General features: G+C 42.0%; 1 protein-coding gene across 1 annotated transcript; it reads left to right on the top strand.

Moving 5' to 3' along the window:
• The first annotated feature begins 15,024 nt into the window (after positions 1 to 15,024).
• Positions 15,025 to 15,775, top strand: LOC119652672. The gene is made up of 4 exons (XM_038056938.1): positions 15,025 to 15,161; positions 15,227 to 15,385; positions 15,450 to 15,580; positions 15,642 to 15,775. The coding sequence occupies exons 1-3, from the start codon at positions 15,027 to 15,029 to the stop codon at positions 15,516 to 15,518; spliced, it is 363 nt and encodes a 120-aa protein (XP_037912866.1). The 5' UTR covers positions 15,025 to 15,026; the 3' UTR covers positions 15,519 to 15,580; positions 15,642 to 15,775.
• Positions 15,776 to 16,711: the final 936 nt, after the last annotated feature.

Here is a 16,711-nt window from a genome sequence, read left to right as displayed (position 1 = left end):
TACAAGCACGTTTCAGAAGTTGTTCCGTTGATTTCCTGAGTTTTTGGCAAGAAACAGACATGCTAATCCAAAGCACTCTAAAACTGTGAGATTCAGAGTTGCCGACTGATTTTCTATCATGAAAGAAGTCCTTAGTCTTTAGTATGTCCTATCCATTTTCCTAGAATTCCGTGTTTGGGTTACAGTCTGTTCGCCTGCAATAGTCGGACTGCATTTTAAGTTAGTAAGACGTCGTCTAGCCAATTCTAGTCTCTAATCAACTCTAACATTTATAAAGTGTAGATTGTTAGGTCAGGTACTTCTATTCTTCTTGCCTCCTTGAATGTAGGGGCGCACCCTACGTTCGCAAGCTATGAGACCAGCTGGAGTGATCTAATCAAATAACTTCTGCCGCATTCGCATCACAAGATATTAGAAGCTCAAAATCACTTGATTTAGCCAACGCTACCAGACCCCTTAGTTGTTGCATCGTCGGAGGACACAAAGAATCATAAAGCAAATAAGCAAAAACGACTGTGATGGCGTCCGTGATTAGGTCGTGGGAAGAGAATTGTTTCAGGATGGTTGCCTCTAAGAATCGTCAAAGCACGGGCTTGCGGTCCTGTGGATCTTTCATAGTAAAAGATCCGGGCTAATATAGATTCTTTTAAATCCAACTCATGCCCTAGGAAAATATAAGAGCAGTCCTGAAGCGGTGTTAGCCATACTGCTAGCAGAAAGGAAGGGCTTTGGCATGTTACACATTGATTTGATCAATCATTATGTTTGTTGAAATAAGCTTACTCTTATGTGTAATAGAAAACAGAAGCGTATGCCACGGTCGTTGTATAGCTAGTTTTCCCACAAACTGTACCATCAAAAGCAAGATCCCCTCGTGATCGATTTCTCTGAGAATCGCGGCATTTGGTAGTGCAGCAGCGCCCATACCCTTGTGCAAGGTGTAGGAGAAGTTACTAGCATGTAGAATTGTAGAATATTAAGATTCCAATCAATCAATTATCATTATAAAAGTAAAAGTGAGATTATCATACCCTGAATGCAGAATGAAATGAAAACAACTTTGAACTACATCACCATATGGCGACCGTCGTTATTATCCGAGGCTTTGATTGGTGTTTTCCCAGTTTGAGGGTAGAAAAAAAATAATTTACACCCAGCGACTAAGGATGAATTAGTATGTATTAAAAGAATTGATTTTTGGCTGACTATTCACATTTTATAATTTTATTACTTTTCTTATTCAGTTCTTTAAGTTCTTTTTTCGTTAGTCTTATTAAAATATTCTATTTGCTTCGTTCTAAATGACTATTTCCTAACTGTCAGGTAGTCAATTAAGTTAGCTAATAAAATACTCAACTATATTAGAATCTATGTATAATAATAATAATCATCGTTGGCGCAACAATCCAATTGGATTAGGGTGTTGAAGTGTGTTAGAGTCCTTCATTCAAGACCGTAACGGTACACTAGAGGATTACAGTACCTTATAGGAGGCAATATGGTCAGCATTGCGCTCGCCCGAGATTATTACTCTGATTTGACTCAGGTACTCATTCACAGCTGAGTCGACTGGTATCCGACGTCAAATCACGATATAAATCCCACTGCCACCAGTGAGATTTGAACCGCCACCTTACTTTCGCCTTGGTGTATAACCGCTCCAGTTCCAGGATCTTTACTTGAGGTTTTTAAGATCTTTGCTTACAAAACCTCAACCTCAACAAACAAAGATCCTGGAAATCAAAAAATCGAAGAAATCCTAAATAATTATCATTTAAAACCTACCGGGAGACTTCTTGAACGGCACATGATGTATAAAAATCTTAAAGAGTTTTAAAGATGGAAAATATGAACAAAAAACAATCGAGAAATACGTAAAAAAGTGTTAGCTATGTGCGAGAAACAAACACAAACAAAATATCATTGCACGAATGGAGATAACTACCCTCCGATCCGTTGTGAGGAAGCGCACTAAAGATGTTGCAATTTGATCTATTTTGTACTTTTGTACGAGTCGAAGAATATTGGTCCTCCCTCTCCAAATAAAAATGGTGCTCCATAATTTCTTGATATGATTGCATTTCAATATTCCTGGGGTGGAGCACCAAGCTGAAACCTTCCATGATTATGAATTAGCCCTACCTAGCGTTGGTGATCTAATTTCAACGTTCAAGATCAATGCCTAATCACCCAATATGGGTATCTCTCTCCTTCTTTCGGATCGAGTATCCAGAAGCTGCGTTGCCTCCCAACACACAGATTCCACTCCTGGGGAAAGTGTGGAAGTAGGCCCAATTGCAGAGCGCAACAAAGCAGTGTGGGTCTCATTGGGGTTACTAGTTTGCCTTCACCTTCCATCGAAGTTCCCATTCCATGCGATTTCTCTGGATATTACCTAGCCACTTTCATGTCATCATTCTTGAGGAGCTTCAACTTCTTCCGAAGTGCCTTCCTCTGCTCTCGACTGAGAGGCTTTCAAGATTCATGGTGTCCTGCCCCCATATCTCGATTTTCCCATACGTGCATTAGACGAGTCACCGGTTTCCCTTTCATCCACTTTTCCTGGCAAGGGTGAAGGATACGGTTCTGAGCCGCTCGGTTTAGCCTGCAGTCCCCTCTATAGTGACTAAAGTATCATTTAGCCCAGCTTACCTCTGCTTTCTGGTCGACTTAGGCGGTGGTACGGGGGACGGGGCGACCATTCTGGGATTTCCAGTTTACCCCAAAATGAGAGTTGCCGTACTTTTGTTTCCGGCTGGCTGTGCCGTAGGCACTAAATCCTATCTAAATTAAAATTCGCGCTGTTTCTAGCGATTAAATTATTTGAAATAACTAAGACTTGCTTTTTTCTATTCGCTATATTTATTATGATTGCAAATATCGATATTTTGAGAACCGCTTGTTCTCTTCGTCAGTGCTAACAAGTCTGCCACGGCGCTAACATGTCTGATACTAAATCGTAGCTTTCCGTTGAAAGGAATGCCTGACTTTCACAGATTTCTCCGCAGGTGGTTCAGTCGTGCTCTGCCGTAACCTCTAGGTGCGTATTTTTATTTAACATTCGCGCAGAATTCTTATAAAGTCCTTCAGGGCTTCATGTAACTACGGGGTTTAAGTGAACCGATTAACAACGAATTTAGCAGGAGTAGAATTGGACTGAAGATAAATACCACGTAAACCAAAGGTGGAAAATAGTTTCCGCTTTTGAGACTACCCGTTGCCCGTATTAATGGACTATATAATAGATCGTGTTTTACTCTATAAGATTCTCTATAAGCCGGTGGACCGAGGGGGAGATAAGTACAGTGGGCGGCGGGGTAGACTTCAGGGATCTATTTTTGGTCCGGGTCTCTGGACCGCTTTATGTTATGGTCTATTTCGACTCGTGTCGGCACTTGATCGGATACGCAAGTGATGTTGCGATACTTGTATTCACTGTGAGAATGGTTATGCAGCGATTCAGCAGATGAATGATTAAGCGCGGACTAAAGTTGTTATCCTGACATGATTCCTGTTCATATATATATAGGTTAAGACCACGAGCACACAAGATACTTCAGCATAATGACTCGAAAATGATCTTTGGAAAACCGCGATTGAAGCTGCAGCTGGAATGTTTGCGATTTGGTTGAAGGTAAGCTCTACTACCAAACCCTATTTACACCTGCATGTGGTGACCGCTGTTAAGAAAGAGCTCTCTTAACAAAAAGCTGCAGACGGAGAAGGATGAAGGTGAGTCTCCCGCGCCTAAAAACGGGTCAAATTGGTCCTCCCTACACGGAGAACAGCCCGTTACGAAACCACAAAAAAGCCTTGACTATACAACGACGAACAAGGCAACGACAATCGAATAACGATTTGCGAATTTTCTCATGGAGATGGAGCTGCCATGCAGCTAGCCGATACCCTATCCCGACATACGGCTGATGTAATAGCGTTGCAAGAGATGCGTTGTACAGGGAGCGGTTTCCTTGGGAAGAGTCACTACACCATATATTATAGTGGCCATCCAGTAAACCGTGTGCTCGCAGTAGGTTTCTTAGTTAGCCTAAAAATAAAACCTGCTGTTATCGGCCTTAAAAATATAAGCGAACGGCTATGCACTCTGCGTTTGCGAGGTAAATTTCTAAATATAAGCCTCACAAACGTTGATTCCCCTACAGAGGAAACTGCAGAGTCGGAGAAGGATACCTTCGACGAGGCAGAAGAACGAATCCTCGAAACATGTCCCAGATATAATATCAAAATCATACTTAGTGATTTTAATAGCCAAGTAGGGACGGAGCCCGTATTCAGGCGATACGTTGGCTCCCATAGCTTCCATCAAAATACGAATGATGACGTACTGCGGATTATTCAATTAGCAGTGTCACACGAAACGTTCGTTGGAAGTACCCGGGTTGCGAGGAAAGCGGTCCACAAACAAACGTGGGCCTCTCCAGATGGGACTACTATCGACTAAATTGATGCCTTGATGAATATCAGAACATATAGGGGGCCAATATTGACTCGGATCACTATCTCGTTGGCATGGTGCTTCAAATAACAACATCGCCCAGGATCCCCTCTGGCAATTAGGTGAGAGTTAACACTGAAGCCATCCACAACACAGCCCTCCGTAACACCTATGGATACCGCAATAACCGCAGTCAACAGAGATTCTGGAGATGAAGCATCAACAAATGATATTCACAATCATCTGATGGGTGTTATCATTGGTACGGCCACAAACATACTTGGCTCCAGCTGCAACGGAACGGATCAGCAACAGATTTTCTTTGTGCGGCAAGTAATGGAAAAACTGTTGGAACGGCCATGAGAGAATTCGGTATCCCGGCGAAAATAATAGGATTGACTAGGCTGACCCTGAGTAATGTGTGAGGCCAGATAAAAAAGCAGAATCACTCTGGAGACCATTCAACGTCAATAAAGGTAAGACAAGGCTAAGACAAGGGGATGCCCCATCATGCGCCGTCTTTAACTTGGAAAAAGTGATCTGCGATGCTGAAGTAAATACCAGAGGGACAATTCTTTTTAAGTCCACCCAATTACTGGTCTATGCTGACGATATCGACATCATGGTAAGAACGACCTGGAACGTACAAACAGCCTTCACCCCGATCGAACAGGCGGTGCCTGATCTTGTGCTGCACATAAATGAAGACGGGACGAAATATTTGGTGGCAACATTAGCATCAAAAACCAACCAACCAACATCATCAAATCGCACTGGTCAAATGAGAAGAGTAAAGATAGGAGACTACAACTTTGAGACCGTTGATAATTTCTCTTATCTAGAGTCGAAAATCACAACCGATAACAGCTACGACGATGGAATCCGCCGTTGTTGGAAGCCAACAGAGCCTATTTCAGCTTACAAAAACTGTTCCGATCGAAACGTCTCACCATAGCGTCAAAGCTCTTACTGTACAAGACAATGATTTTACCAGTCCTCATGTATTCCTCGGAGACTTGGGTTCTTAGCAAGAAAATTGCGAACTCTAGACCGCGTTTTAGAGAAGAATCTTCCGAAGAATTTTTGGCCCCCTACATTAGGATGGCCGAGTCCATAGCCCTACATAATGACGAAAGCTGAGTTCCTTATTAAGGCAACCATTCGCATGCGCATGTTGGCGCATTTTCATTTTGCTCTTTGCACGAAAGCATATGTTACATACGTACATACATGTCCAACTTATTGAACACTACCCGCAAATGCCATTAGCACGTACATATCCATACACATGCCTGTCACTTGTAACTGATACCTATTTTCAGATAAAAAAAATAAACTCCGCCATGCTATTCACATGGTATGATGGTCCGAAGCCCAGGCAGAGCAGGAGGATTTGACGCAACGTACTTTGTACTATCCGCAGTAAAACAAAAATAAAATGCTGAGATCAGGGAAAGAAATAAATAAAGTATAGTCGGAGTTATTCCACTGTGCTAAATCCTACCTGATCTCCCTTGGTGACAGGTCCCGGACAGGCCGACCAAGAAAATGCCAATGAAACAACATGATCGAATGGAGTAACAAGCCTTGGGAAATGCTAGGGGGTTCACCTCAGTCGAGATGGCAAGACGGGCCTCGGTCCTGTCGAGAAATGGGCAAGGGTTTTTGACGCATGGTTGGCGTCAGGACGTAAGTAAGTTAGTCCGAGTAAAATAAATACGTAGGTGCATGCTAAATATTGGCATCCTGCCACTAAGAGAACATATACCTCCGGCTTAAATTCAATTTTCATGAATGAAAGCGACAGGGCTAATGCAAGTGACATTAATAAATTGCAATTGCAATGCAAATAGTGCCTTCTGCAGTTCTCCAAACAAATTCATTCAATATTCGTTTTGGGAATGATGGGGGGGTTGTTTTTTCGCTGCTAGCCGCTACGGTCACGCTGCTCCCAGGGCTTGACTTTTTTGAAAATTCATTCAAATTAATTACATTCAGCAATAACTGTCGAAAACGAAAAGCGCCACCATATTGCAAATGACGCAACAAACTTTCTCTCACCCATCGCAAAAGTTCAATTTTCCGAACTTTTCTGCGTGCCGCATTGCGCATCGGACTTGTCGTATATTGCCACATACAAGTCCATCTAATCAACTTCATTTGACAGCTCTCTCACTCCGCACGCACGCAATCACTCCACTGTTGTGTTTGGGCTTTAACTGGAAAGACAGAGGAACTCCCAAGAGTCCTTCGGAAAAGATATCTGCACTCTACAAAAAAACCCGATGGTCTGGTGTAAAAAGCTGCGACATAGAACGCAAACGTGGTAAAAATGGCTATAAACTTCTTCATTTTGGCAACCCTCGCACTCAATACGATCGATTTGATGACCGGTTAATGAAGCTCACCATCATATCAGCTGATAATACTATTCATTTCTTCACCGCGTACACACCACAGACAGGTCGACCTGATTCCGAGAAAGATACCTTTTGGTAACTTCTCGATGAAAAGACCTGCAACGTGCCTGCTGATGATTATATCATCATTGCGACCTTAATGGTCGTGTGGGTGAAAAGTCAGACGGTAACAGGTGCAGGAAAATGGTTTGGAGCGCGCAATGAGGCTGTCGAGCGTATAAACGATTTTGCGGACACCACCCCCTTCAAACCCAACATAAAATGTAAAGGGATTCATAGACCACACGTTTTCACCATATTCCGTGCCATTTTCGAGTCAATAGGGTATGACAGACAGACAGACATCGACAATTGATTTTAATAAGGTTTGGTGTTTACACAAAATCTTAAGAAGCATAAGTTTTATTTTTAGTAGGTAGTAGTAGTAAGCAAAGCATTTTTTTAACCTCGCGCAATATAAATGTTGGGAAACTCGAAACTCCACATCAGCGAAGTTCACTCCAAGTTGGCAAGGATCGTTCAGGTACTGCATTTCGCACCGCTCATTCATCTCGCATACACTCATTGATCTTTCTCGAAAAACCGACACTCGATCGGATCGGCAGCAAGTGCTAGCGAACGGACAAATCCGAAGCAATACACCCTGCGCACACGTTTGCCTTACGACTGTTTGTTGAGGATTGGTAAGTGTCTGTACGCGTCAGATCGCTACCAACCACGCCAAACACCCTGTCCGCACGCTTGCACTTCACACTTTTTTTAGGCTTGGCAAAAAACACTACGCAATCCAATTGACGAAAACGATGTTGACAGCTATATGAATACGCCACCTCTTACAAAGTAACAGCTACGAATCAATTTGACACCGCCAACAGAACAGAACAAATGCTCCAATTCCCAATACCAACTGCGGCACCTTAATTGCACTTTCATGGAGTAATAAAAGGGAGCGCGCAATTCGAGTTTTTACCGATTTTTCTAGTACCTGAAACTTTGCAACGTGTTTTTAAAGATGCTCAGAAATAGTTTAAACCAACAAAAAATTACAATTTTCAAAAGTTCTAGGCTTGTTTTGTTCCTTGAATCGCGCTCATGTATTCTTTAGCCTGCTTGTGCCCTTGATACCCACCTGCTCTTGAACTCTATGTACAAATCGCACCTCTCAATTTCTAAGTTGTGCGTAAGTTACTAGACTCAACTTAGGAAGGTGTGGATTCAGCCACCCCGAACATCAGCTCGGATGTCATCCTCACGCGTCATGCTTCCCTCACCGCTCCCTACCATTCTATTTCACTTGCTTCCTTGTTAAGTTCCTTATTCACTTTTATTTACCACTAAGTCTATAAGAGCTCCGTCTATAATATATTACAAGGAAAAAATTCCTGAATTGTACGGATTCTATTCACTCGAAGGCCTTCTCTTTCCTCTCTCCGCGGTAGTGGGAGGATCGTCATGTGTTGTGACGAAACTAGGGAACTGATATTTAATTTTAATCACCTAGATGAATAGCAATGTGAAAGTACTGTACAGGCACCGTAGCAGCGTTAGTCGCTTGATCAATCTGAGTGATTATGAGATAAACAAAAGTCTGAGTCCAGAAGAGAACTGATCTTAATAATCTGAATCGTCTTTCCATGACATTGCAATTACTTGATCAATATGCATTCCCTATATTTCGCATATTTTGGCAAAAAAGATATCAGACCATATGTACATTCGCCAAGAATGACCATCCCATTCCCTTCTCTCCTCCTATTCCAAAATCCTTGATAGATAAAGCTAAGGAGCAACATGGTTTGGTAAACATCGGTTCACTACCATTCCAGTACGCTCAAACATACCGATTTGGTGGCCAAATGTCTTCTTGACAGGAACTGCACACCATCTACAAGAATTTCTTTAAAACCTTTGATTCTGTTAATCATAGGGTATTTGCCTCCAAATTGGCCTATCTTAACAGTCCCCTGCCTCTCATTACACAGCTCGCCTCCTATATCTCTCACCATTCCTCCAGTGATTTTTATGGTTGTATGTCCCGTTCCTTTCCTCTTATAGTATAGAACAAGATTCCCATTGAGATCCACTGTCATTGACTTTCGCTTATGATTTTACTTTGCTTGCTTTACACCTACGACTCTTTTCATCTGCAGCTTCCTCAATAATCTGTGTTCATTCAGTCGAACTAAATGCCATTCGATGTACTATTATCTACCTTACATTATACCGGAGCTCCATTTTAACTATCTGGTTCAAAGCATTCTTTCTCTATGATCTGGATCCTTTCCCGTAATTGTCATCGCGTTACCCTAGAAAAAGTCTAATCGTGGCCGACTCCACTCTCTTCATCTATTTAAAACCACACAAAACTTCCTCCATATGTGTACTCCCTTTAGATTTTCTGCTGACCTGATGATCTGCTCCACCTTTACTGATACTGCTTACCCCACGGTTTTGCAAACCTGTATTCCTACGTACCACCACCCGGCGTATACAGAAGGAAGTATAGCAGACACCACACAAACGGACTTTAAAATATTTATTTACAAGATACAGGCAATACATATTTAATGAAAATATTACAGTTTACGAATATTTGCTGAAAATTGCACCGAAAAATAAAATCTATTGAGACGTCTCCAATCAAAGTAGTTTTGCGGTGACGGCTGTAACTTATGTGCCGACCATCTGAAGAAAAAAAAACCAAAATGATTCTATTGGTATATGAATTTTCCCCCGGTGACGCTGTCAAGCTTTTCTTTTCGTAATGATTTTGATTTCGTTAAGATTTTCGATAACACTGGAAAGTAAAAAAAACGCCATTTTCGCTTAAAAATCAACAAATTTGCATCGGTGGATATGGAATGGAATGGAATCTATATTGTAAACGACAGTCGTTGCCGACTTTGAAAACGTGAAATGAGAGAAAATCGTTTTAAAGTTCAACAGATCGGACGAAGCGACTTAGATCTGCGAATGGTTAAAACTTCATATCTCCGTTATTTTTGCCCCAATCGCTCCAAACATTTCTTTCTTGAGATGTGCATTCAAACAAAACAAGTCGGGAAACCGGAAGCTGGACGCTTCAGGTACGAAAGGTTTTTTGTATTTCTTAGTACGTAGTACGTAATAGATCCATATACTATGTGAGAGTATCCACTTTTTTCGGGTGATATTGACACTCATAGTCTTGAATTTTCAAAGAAGCAACAGCTTTGACGTATTATAACTTTGTTAGTAATAGTGCAATTTCCACCAAACTCCTTAAGATCATGCTCTATATCACACCTTAAATCACTGCAAAATTGCATCGTGTTGCTAGGATGAACTTAAGGGGGGTTTTGGAGTGAATTACTAAAAATTATAGTAATATACAATTATTCACTTTATTTGAACAGATATCGGTATGAAAGGTATTTCAGAGCCCAAGCACCATATAGTGGCAGCCTCCTGATTTTTTTTTAGAATTTTCGGTTTGGTAGTTTCTGAGAATGGCCCCCTTAAAGAAATTATCACTTTCAACCCCCCGCACCTCCACCCCCCTTTTGCATGTAAATTCTTGTAAATTTCATGTAAATTCCATGTAACAGGTTGTAACTCACTGTATGCGTGAGCGTTCACAGTTGCCACCTTTCTACCAAATTTGGTGTCAATCGCTATAACCGTCCTGAGAAAAACGCGTGTGACGGACAGACAGACATACTGACAGACAGACAGACGGACCGACTTGTGAGGAGTGGCCAGATCTCCCATCAGGCGCGACCCCAGCTGGCGGATTGGGACATACTTATTGATGTGTAAATATGTGTTCATGTACTTTTCTTTTCTGACTGTGCGTGGGCTCGTGTTTGTTCATCTCTGGTGCGCGGACCAAAATGGCTACGGGAAGAATACCCAGAACATAAAACCACTATGGAAGACGTGAGAAGGAGAAATCTTACGGTGCAGGGGCTCGAAACCCCTGTATCGGTGGCTTTTGGGAATTAGCAAGCGGGCTTCCGGTCGTCGATATTCCTCGACTGCAGTGCCTCGGCGGTGGATAACTTGGCCATCGTGGCATCTAATTCTAAAAGTGTTTTCGCTTAGGAAAAGGAAGTGTTCAAGCGAAGTACGACTCTACCAAGGACACCATTAACAAAACCGAAGAAGGATGAACTGAAAGCAGATCGCTGGACAACAAAAACAGCAACAACATCGACCGCACATATTCAAGAGGAGCAGCAGCAGGAGGTACTCCAGTACCAGGAAAAGGGCCCATTCAGAAGAAGTTCGTCAACTTTGAAATATCTGCCAATGCCAAACATCAAAAAAGATAAAACGGGGGGAAGGTCAACGAATGTCAAATGTGAAGGACTATTTAAATGTAGTACTCTGGTTAGGAAACATGGAGAGCATGGCTCTGAAGCAGAGCAATTACCCTTCACACAGCTTGGTGCAATAATAGTGGAGCAATCTGAGTTCATTAAGGACAAGCACAACGTCCACCAAGCCATAAAAAATATGGTGAGAGCAATTAGAGGAACGCAGCAGGAGGAACGAAATTTCAAGGGCAAGTCGGAATCTGTTGCCCCGACGGTGTCACAGGCGACCCAAGTGACACCTAATCGTATGGCAATCAACCTGCCACCAAACAAGAGAGTGCGAGAAGGAGATGTGGATCCTTTGGGAAGTCAGCAGGCGCCTAAGAGGAAAAAATCCATACAAATAGTTCCGAAAAAACGGAACTAAAGGCACCGAAGGAAGACAGTAGGTCCCCCAAGTGCGAGCTCCAGCAATCGAGTCGACAAAATCCAACGAGAATGAAAAAGGTGGATGGACTGTCTATATACAGTGGAATGATCTCGACGAAGTGACATCCAAAGGAGAAATTTGTACTGCCTTGATGGAACAGTTCAAGTTGGAGGAACTAGCCGAAGAGTCCATTGTGAGTTTGCGAAAAGCCTATGGCAATACTCAAACGGCCACATTGCGATTGCCAGTGGACACAGCGCAGAAGTTGTTGGCGGCTGGGAAGGTTCGGATGGGTTGTTTGCCGTCTCAGAGAGCAGATTTCTCTAAAGAGGTGCTTCAAGTGCCTCGCGTTTGGCCATTTCGCGGAGGTATGCACCAGCGGCATTGATCGGTCCGATCGATGCGGAAGGTGTGGGGAGAAGGTCATATTGCCAAAGCGTGCAATAGGGACCCCAAATGCTTATTGTGCGAAGGAAGTGAGGGACGGGATTACCGTCATATTGCCGGAAGTGCTAAATGCCCGGAATTTAGAAGGCGCTGACTTCAATGAAAAAATGAGTTTTTTTCGAATAAACCTCAATCATTGTAGGGTCGCTCAAGATTTACTTGAGTAAACCATCTACGAATCCGAGGTGGCAATTGCCATCATTAGCAAACCCTATAGAAACCGTCACGGTGGCGTGTGGGTTATAGATTCGACTGGTGGAGCGGCGATATGGGCATGCGGTCGACAAGTCATACAATTTACTGGGATTCAGACATACAGCGGCTTTCTGTGGACGAAAATAAACGGGGTATATGTGTACAGCTGTTATACTCATGAGAAGCGATCAGTGCTGTTAAGGGTTGGCTAGAGAGATCTGGTTTGATACTTGCGGAGGAAAAAACTGAAGCGGTCCTCATCACCAAGCGCCGTAAAAGAAATTTTGCCCGTATTCAAATTGGCAATCATATCATCACTTCTAAGCCTGCCATCAAATACTTAGGAGTGATGATAGACGGGAAGCTTAGCTATAAGCAACACGTGCAGTATGTTTATGACAAAGCATCCACTGCGAGTGCGGCCCTGGCAAGAATGATGCCGAACGTGGGAGGGTCACAGCATGCTTCCAGGTTGCTTATAGCTAGGGTAGTGAGTTCGATACAGTTTGGGGAAAGGCATTGCAGGTTGCATTTAATGCTAACAAACTGAGTTCAATCTACAGAAGAACAGGCCTAAGTGTGCTCGGTTTTCAGGACTGTCTCTGACATCTTGGCAGATGAGATGACGAATATATATAATGCGAAGTCTCTCTCTCCTTAATCGCAGACGAAGAACGCCGAAAGGGAGAGATCTCTAAATAGATGACAAGAGCGTTGGGAACGCTCGGGAAAGGGTCGGTGGACACAGGCTCATCCCTGCCATCAAGGAGTGGTTGGAGAGACAGCACGGTGAGATTAATTATAATCTTACTCAGTTTCTCACGGGGCATGGAGGATGTCGCCAGTACCTGTTCAGGTTTAAACTAGATACCTCACCCGATTGTCCAAACTGCGATGGAGTCCCAGAGGACCCAGAGCATGTATTCTTCCACTGTTCAAGGTTTGTGTAGGAAAGGAAAAACCTAAAGGAGACTCTAGGAGAGGTGCTTGTACCAGAGAATCTGGTGCGAAGAATGTTAGCATGTCAAGAAAATGCGATCAATTCCATGGTTGTATCTATCCAGAGTAAACTGCGAAAGGCAGAGGAGACCAGAAAAGCGCGGTTACATACGCCGCGTAGAGACGAAAGGGGACCAAGCTAAAATGAGCTGACTCCCCCGTGATACAATACCGTACGGTGATTCCAGGGGGCTTGTGGGTAATCGGGGGTGGTTTTGGTGGGTAAGAATCCTACACGCTGGCGTGTCTAGGCGTGCTTACACAAAACCCTAAAAATTAAAAATATGGAAAAAATGTGAAGACCAATGCGCCGATTCACAAATCGATGAAAAGGATGAGAAAATTGCATGATTGACGATTCGGATTGCTCCCACATCCCTAACAATGCACATAAGGCATTATTTCACAGTTGGTGCAAGTCACAAATTTTTTTTGATTCACATCTAATCTTGGAATGTGAGTTTTTGTGCCGTTTACTGAAAAGGGAAGTGTGTACCATGATTTACCTTGCTCAAAGCCAGAAAGTAGAGGTAATAACGCAGAACCTTTTGTTCCACAAGGATATTATTAAAGGAAGGGGATCCAGCAAAAATCAATACATATTGATGCTGACGTGGCCTTCATTTACTTAGTAAAGTGAATTTGTTGGCTGCAATCGGATCATACCATGATTGAACCCTTTTCCTCAGTCCATTTGGAATACTTACATAAGTATAGTCATAACGAATTATCATTTATAGGATGTTAGCCTGTAAAAGTAAAACTTGCATGATCCAATTTCGATAAGTTTATATACGCTTGAACCAATTTAATTAGAGAGACCCCTTTTTGAATGTGATACTGTCGGTAATTCCAATAATGACTCAACTGGAAGCATTTATACGCATTGTTTAATTAAGCATGCATGAGTCAATTCTAAATCAGATTGAAGGTAATCAATCACATTACAATTGAACTTCTTCGCGTAGTTTCTGGATGTTTGTTTACGAAACAACATTGTACATAGTGAAGAGGTCATTCATAACCGTTCGGTTGTTGAAAAATGTCAGCTTTGAATGATTCAAAAAGTGAACGCTGGATATGGTGTGACTGGATTCGCTAAAACTTACACAATTGGTGGAATGTGTGCAATTCTTGCATGTCTCTTCATTGGCATTACAGGACAAATGCTTACGACACCGAATATCACAAGTATTGTTGGCAATCTTAGCGTGTTGGGGAAATTTGTTTTACAGTTGGAACTCATTATCACGGTGGTGGCATACATTACTTCAAACATCAGTCAACAGATTCAACGAAATAATCATATTGAATTGATCGAGTGCCTTCACAAATTAGATACAACCCTTATTGAAGAATTTCGGGTCAACATGAATTATCATAAAATCTTCCGGAAAAATGTTTTTCTGGTTATCCTTTTTTTTGCATTTTTCCTACTGTTTTCGCTCTCCTATGCCGTGGAGTTTTTCAGACACGAGATGATCTTCGTGCCTCTAATTGTTTTCAGTTACATGGTTAGTTACATGGCATTAGGCGTTTCAAGCTATGCCGCTATGAACTTTGCAGATTTGATGAGAATTCGTTACCGCCTTTTTCTGAAACTGTTAAACCCCGAGTTTTTGAAAGAACGCTATAAGAACGAAAAGGTCCGAGTGAAGAAATTCAAAATCTTGGTGGAAAAATATCAGGATACATTCTACATTATAAAAAAGATAAGCGAAGTTTATGGAGTTTCTCTGTTGATGGTGCATCTTCATGATTTTACCATGACCACGTTTCAAATGTATTTTCTTTACTCGAAGTCGACAAATGCAAACGGTAGTGCTGTGGAAGATTTAAATTTTATCTTTTGGGTATTCCCAATTATTTGGAAGAGTATTTTTCTACCACTATATATGCATTTAATGATGAATGAGGTAAGGCTTGAATTAAGGAAGAATAACCCATCTAGAAAGCTTCAAAAGTTTCGTTGTATTTCCAGTCCGAGGAATGCATCCCTTTAGTGGTAAACGCAGATGAGCATTGTTTTACAGAAAATACTAAAAGCATAGTAGGAACATTCACTCTATGGAATCGGCATAATAATATTCGAATTTCGGTGGCAGGCTTTTTCAACTCAGACCTGGCTCTTGGATTTTCGGTGCTATAATTACATGTTTGAGATTTGTTGATAGTTGCTTTCTCATTTTTTTACTACTCCACAGATATGCAGTGGAGTCGCATCTTACCTCCTCATTTTAATACAATTCAAAATGCAAGAGGAGTACAAATAAACAACGTAGCATCTCATCAGGCAAATTATGTTTTAGGTAGTACTTTTGTAAAGTTAATAAAAGTAAGAAAATGGTTTCTTTATTTCCTTCTAAGTTTTAAAAATTAAATTTTTTTATCTGAAGTACCTGCGCTGGAGGTGGAAACAACCGGTTCCCACATTATACATTGAGAACATAAAAAGTGGCATATACTCTACGTTATGTTTGAATAATGGTTAAAAAGTAATTTCACCTAAGAATAATATTTAGAATTTAGACGAACTTTGCCCGTGAATGTAATATAATTTCCGTTTTTTTGTGAATAAAACACATAATTCCAAGGGAACCGTAACAGTTATTTTATTCGAAATATTTTCCATCGCTTTCTACATATTTTGTCCACCTTTCTGGTAATTTGTGAAGTAGAATTGACTGTCTTTGGAGGTGAACGACTCAGTGAGCCATTTCCGCAAATTTTCGTAGGAGTCGAAGCGCTTCTCAGAAAGTGCGTGACCCAAAGAGGCAAAGAGGTGGTAATGGGCCCAGGTCTGGTGATTAAGCCGCATGGTAAAGCACCTCACACTTGAGTTTTCCCAGCGTGTCGCGAACGACTTTCGACTTATGTGATGGTGCATTGTCGTGGAGCAAAATCACCTTCTTCAGTCTTTCTTGATATTCTGGTCGGTTCTCCGCAATCGCTCGGCTCAAATCTTTCATTTGTTGTTTGTAGCGAACGGCGTTCATAGTTTCACCAGTTTCAGCAATTCAAAGTAGATCACACTGGTCTGGTCGCACTATACACACAGCATGATCTTCCGAGACCATAACGATTTGGGTGTGTCGTCGATGTCGATGCATCACCTGGACTCACCCATGATGTGTTGCGTTTAGGGTCCTCCAAGGAAATCCAGTTTTCGTCGCCCGTAACAATACGATGGAGAAAAAACTTTCTTTTGTATTGTTGAAGCAGCATTTCACACGTCACTGTTCAGTTCTCCATTTGTCCCTCGGTCACTTCATGCGGCACCCACTTTCCACACTTTCCCATGGCTCGCAGAAGTTTCGAAATTGCTGTCGTTGTGTTTGCGTGTTGTCTTCACCTAATAATGCTTTCGATTGGGCGTCATCAAACGATTTTCGCTTGCGGCGTCGTTCAGGTTGAAATCTCCATTTTTGAATTGTCGAAACCACGTTTCACATGTTCGAAGTGTTAA

This window comes from Hermetia illucens, chromosome 3 (genome assembly GCF_905115235.1).
Source record: "Hermetia illucens chromosome 3, iHerIll2.2.curated.20191125, whole genome shotgun sequence".
NCBI lineage: Eukaryota > Metazoa > Arthropoda > Insecta > Diptera > Stratiomyidae > Hermetia > Hermetia illucens.
This window is presented reverse-complemented; position numbering and strand designations above follow the sequence as displayed.

What these genes read in the sequence shown, in the direction of transcription:
- LOC119652672 (XM_038056938.1), top strand. Translation starts at nt 15,027, where the DNA reads ATGTATTTTCTTTACTCGAAGTCGACAAATGCAAACGGTAGTGCTGTG. An exon ending in TGCATTTAATGATGAATGAG is followed by an intron (nt 15,162 to 15,226) that starts GTAAGGCTTGAA and finishes TTGTATTTCCAG; the next exon opens with TCCGAGGAATGCATCCCTTT. An exon ending in ACCTGGCTCTTGGATTTTCG is followed by an intron (nt 15,386 to 15,449) that starts GTGCTATAATTA and finishes ACTACTCCACAG; the next exon opens with ATATGCAGTGGAGTCGCATC.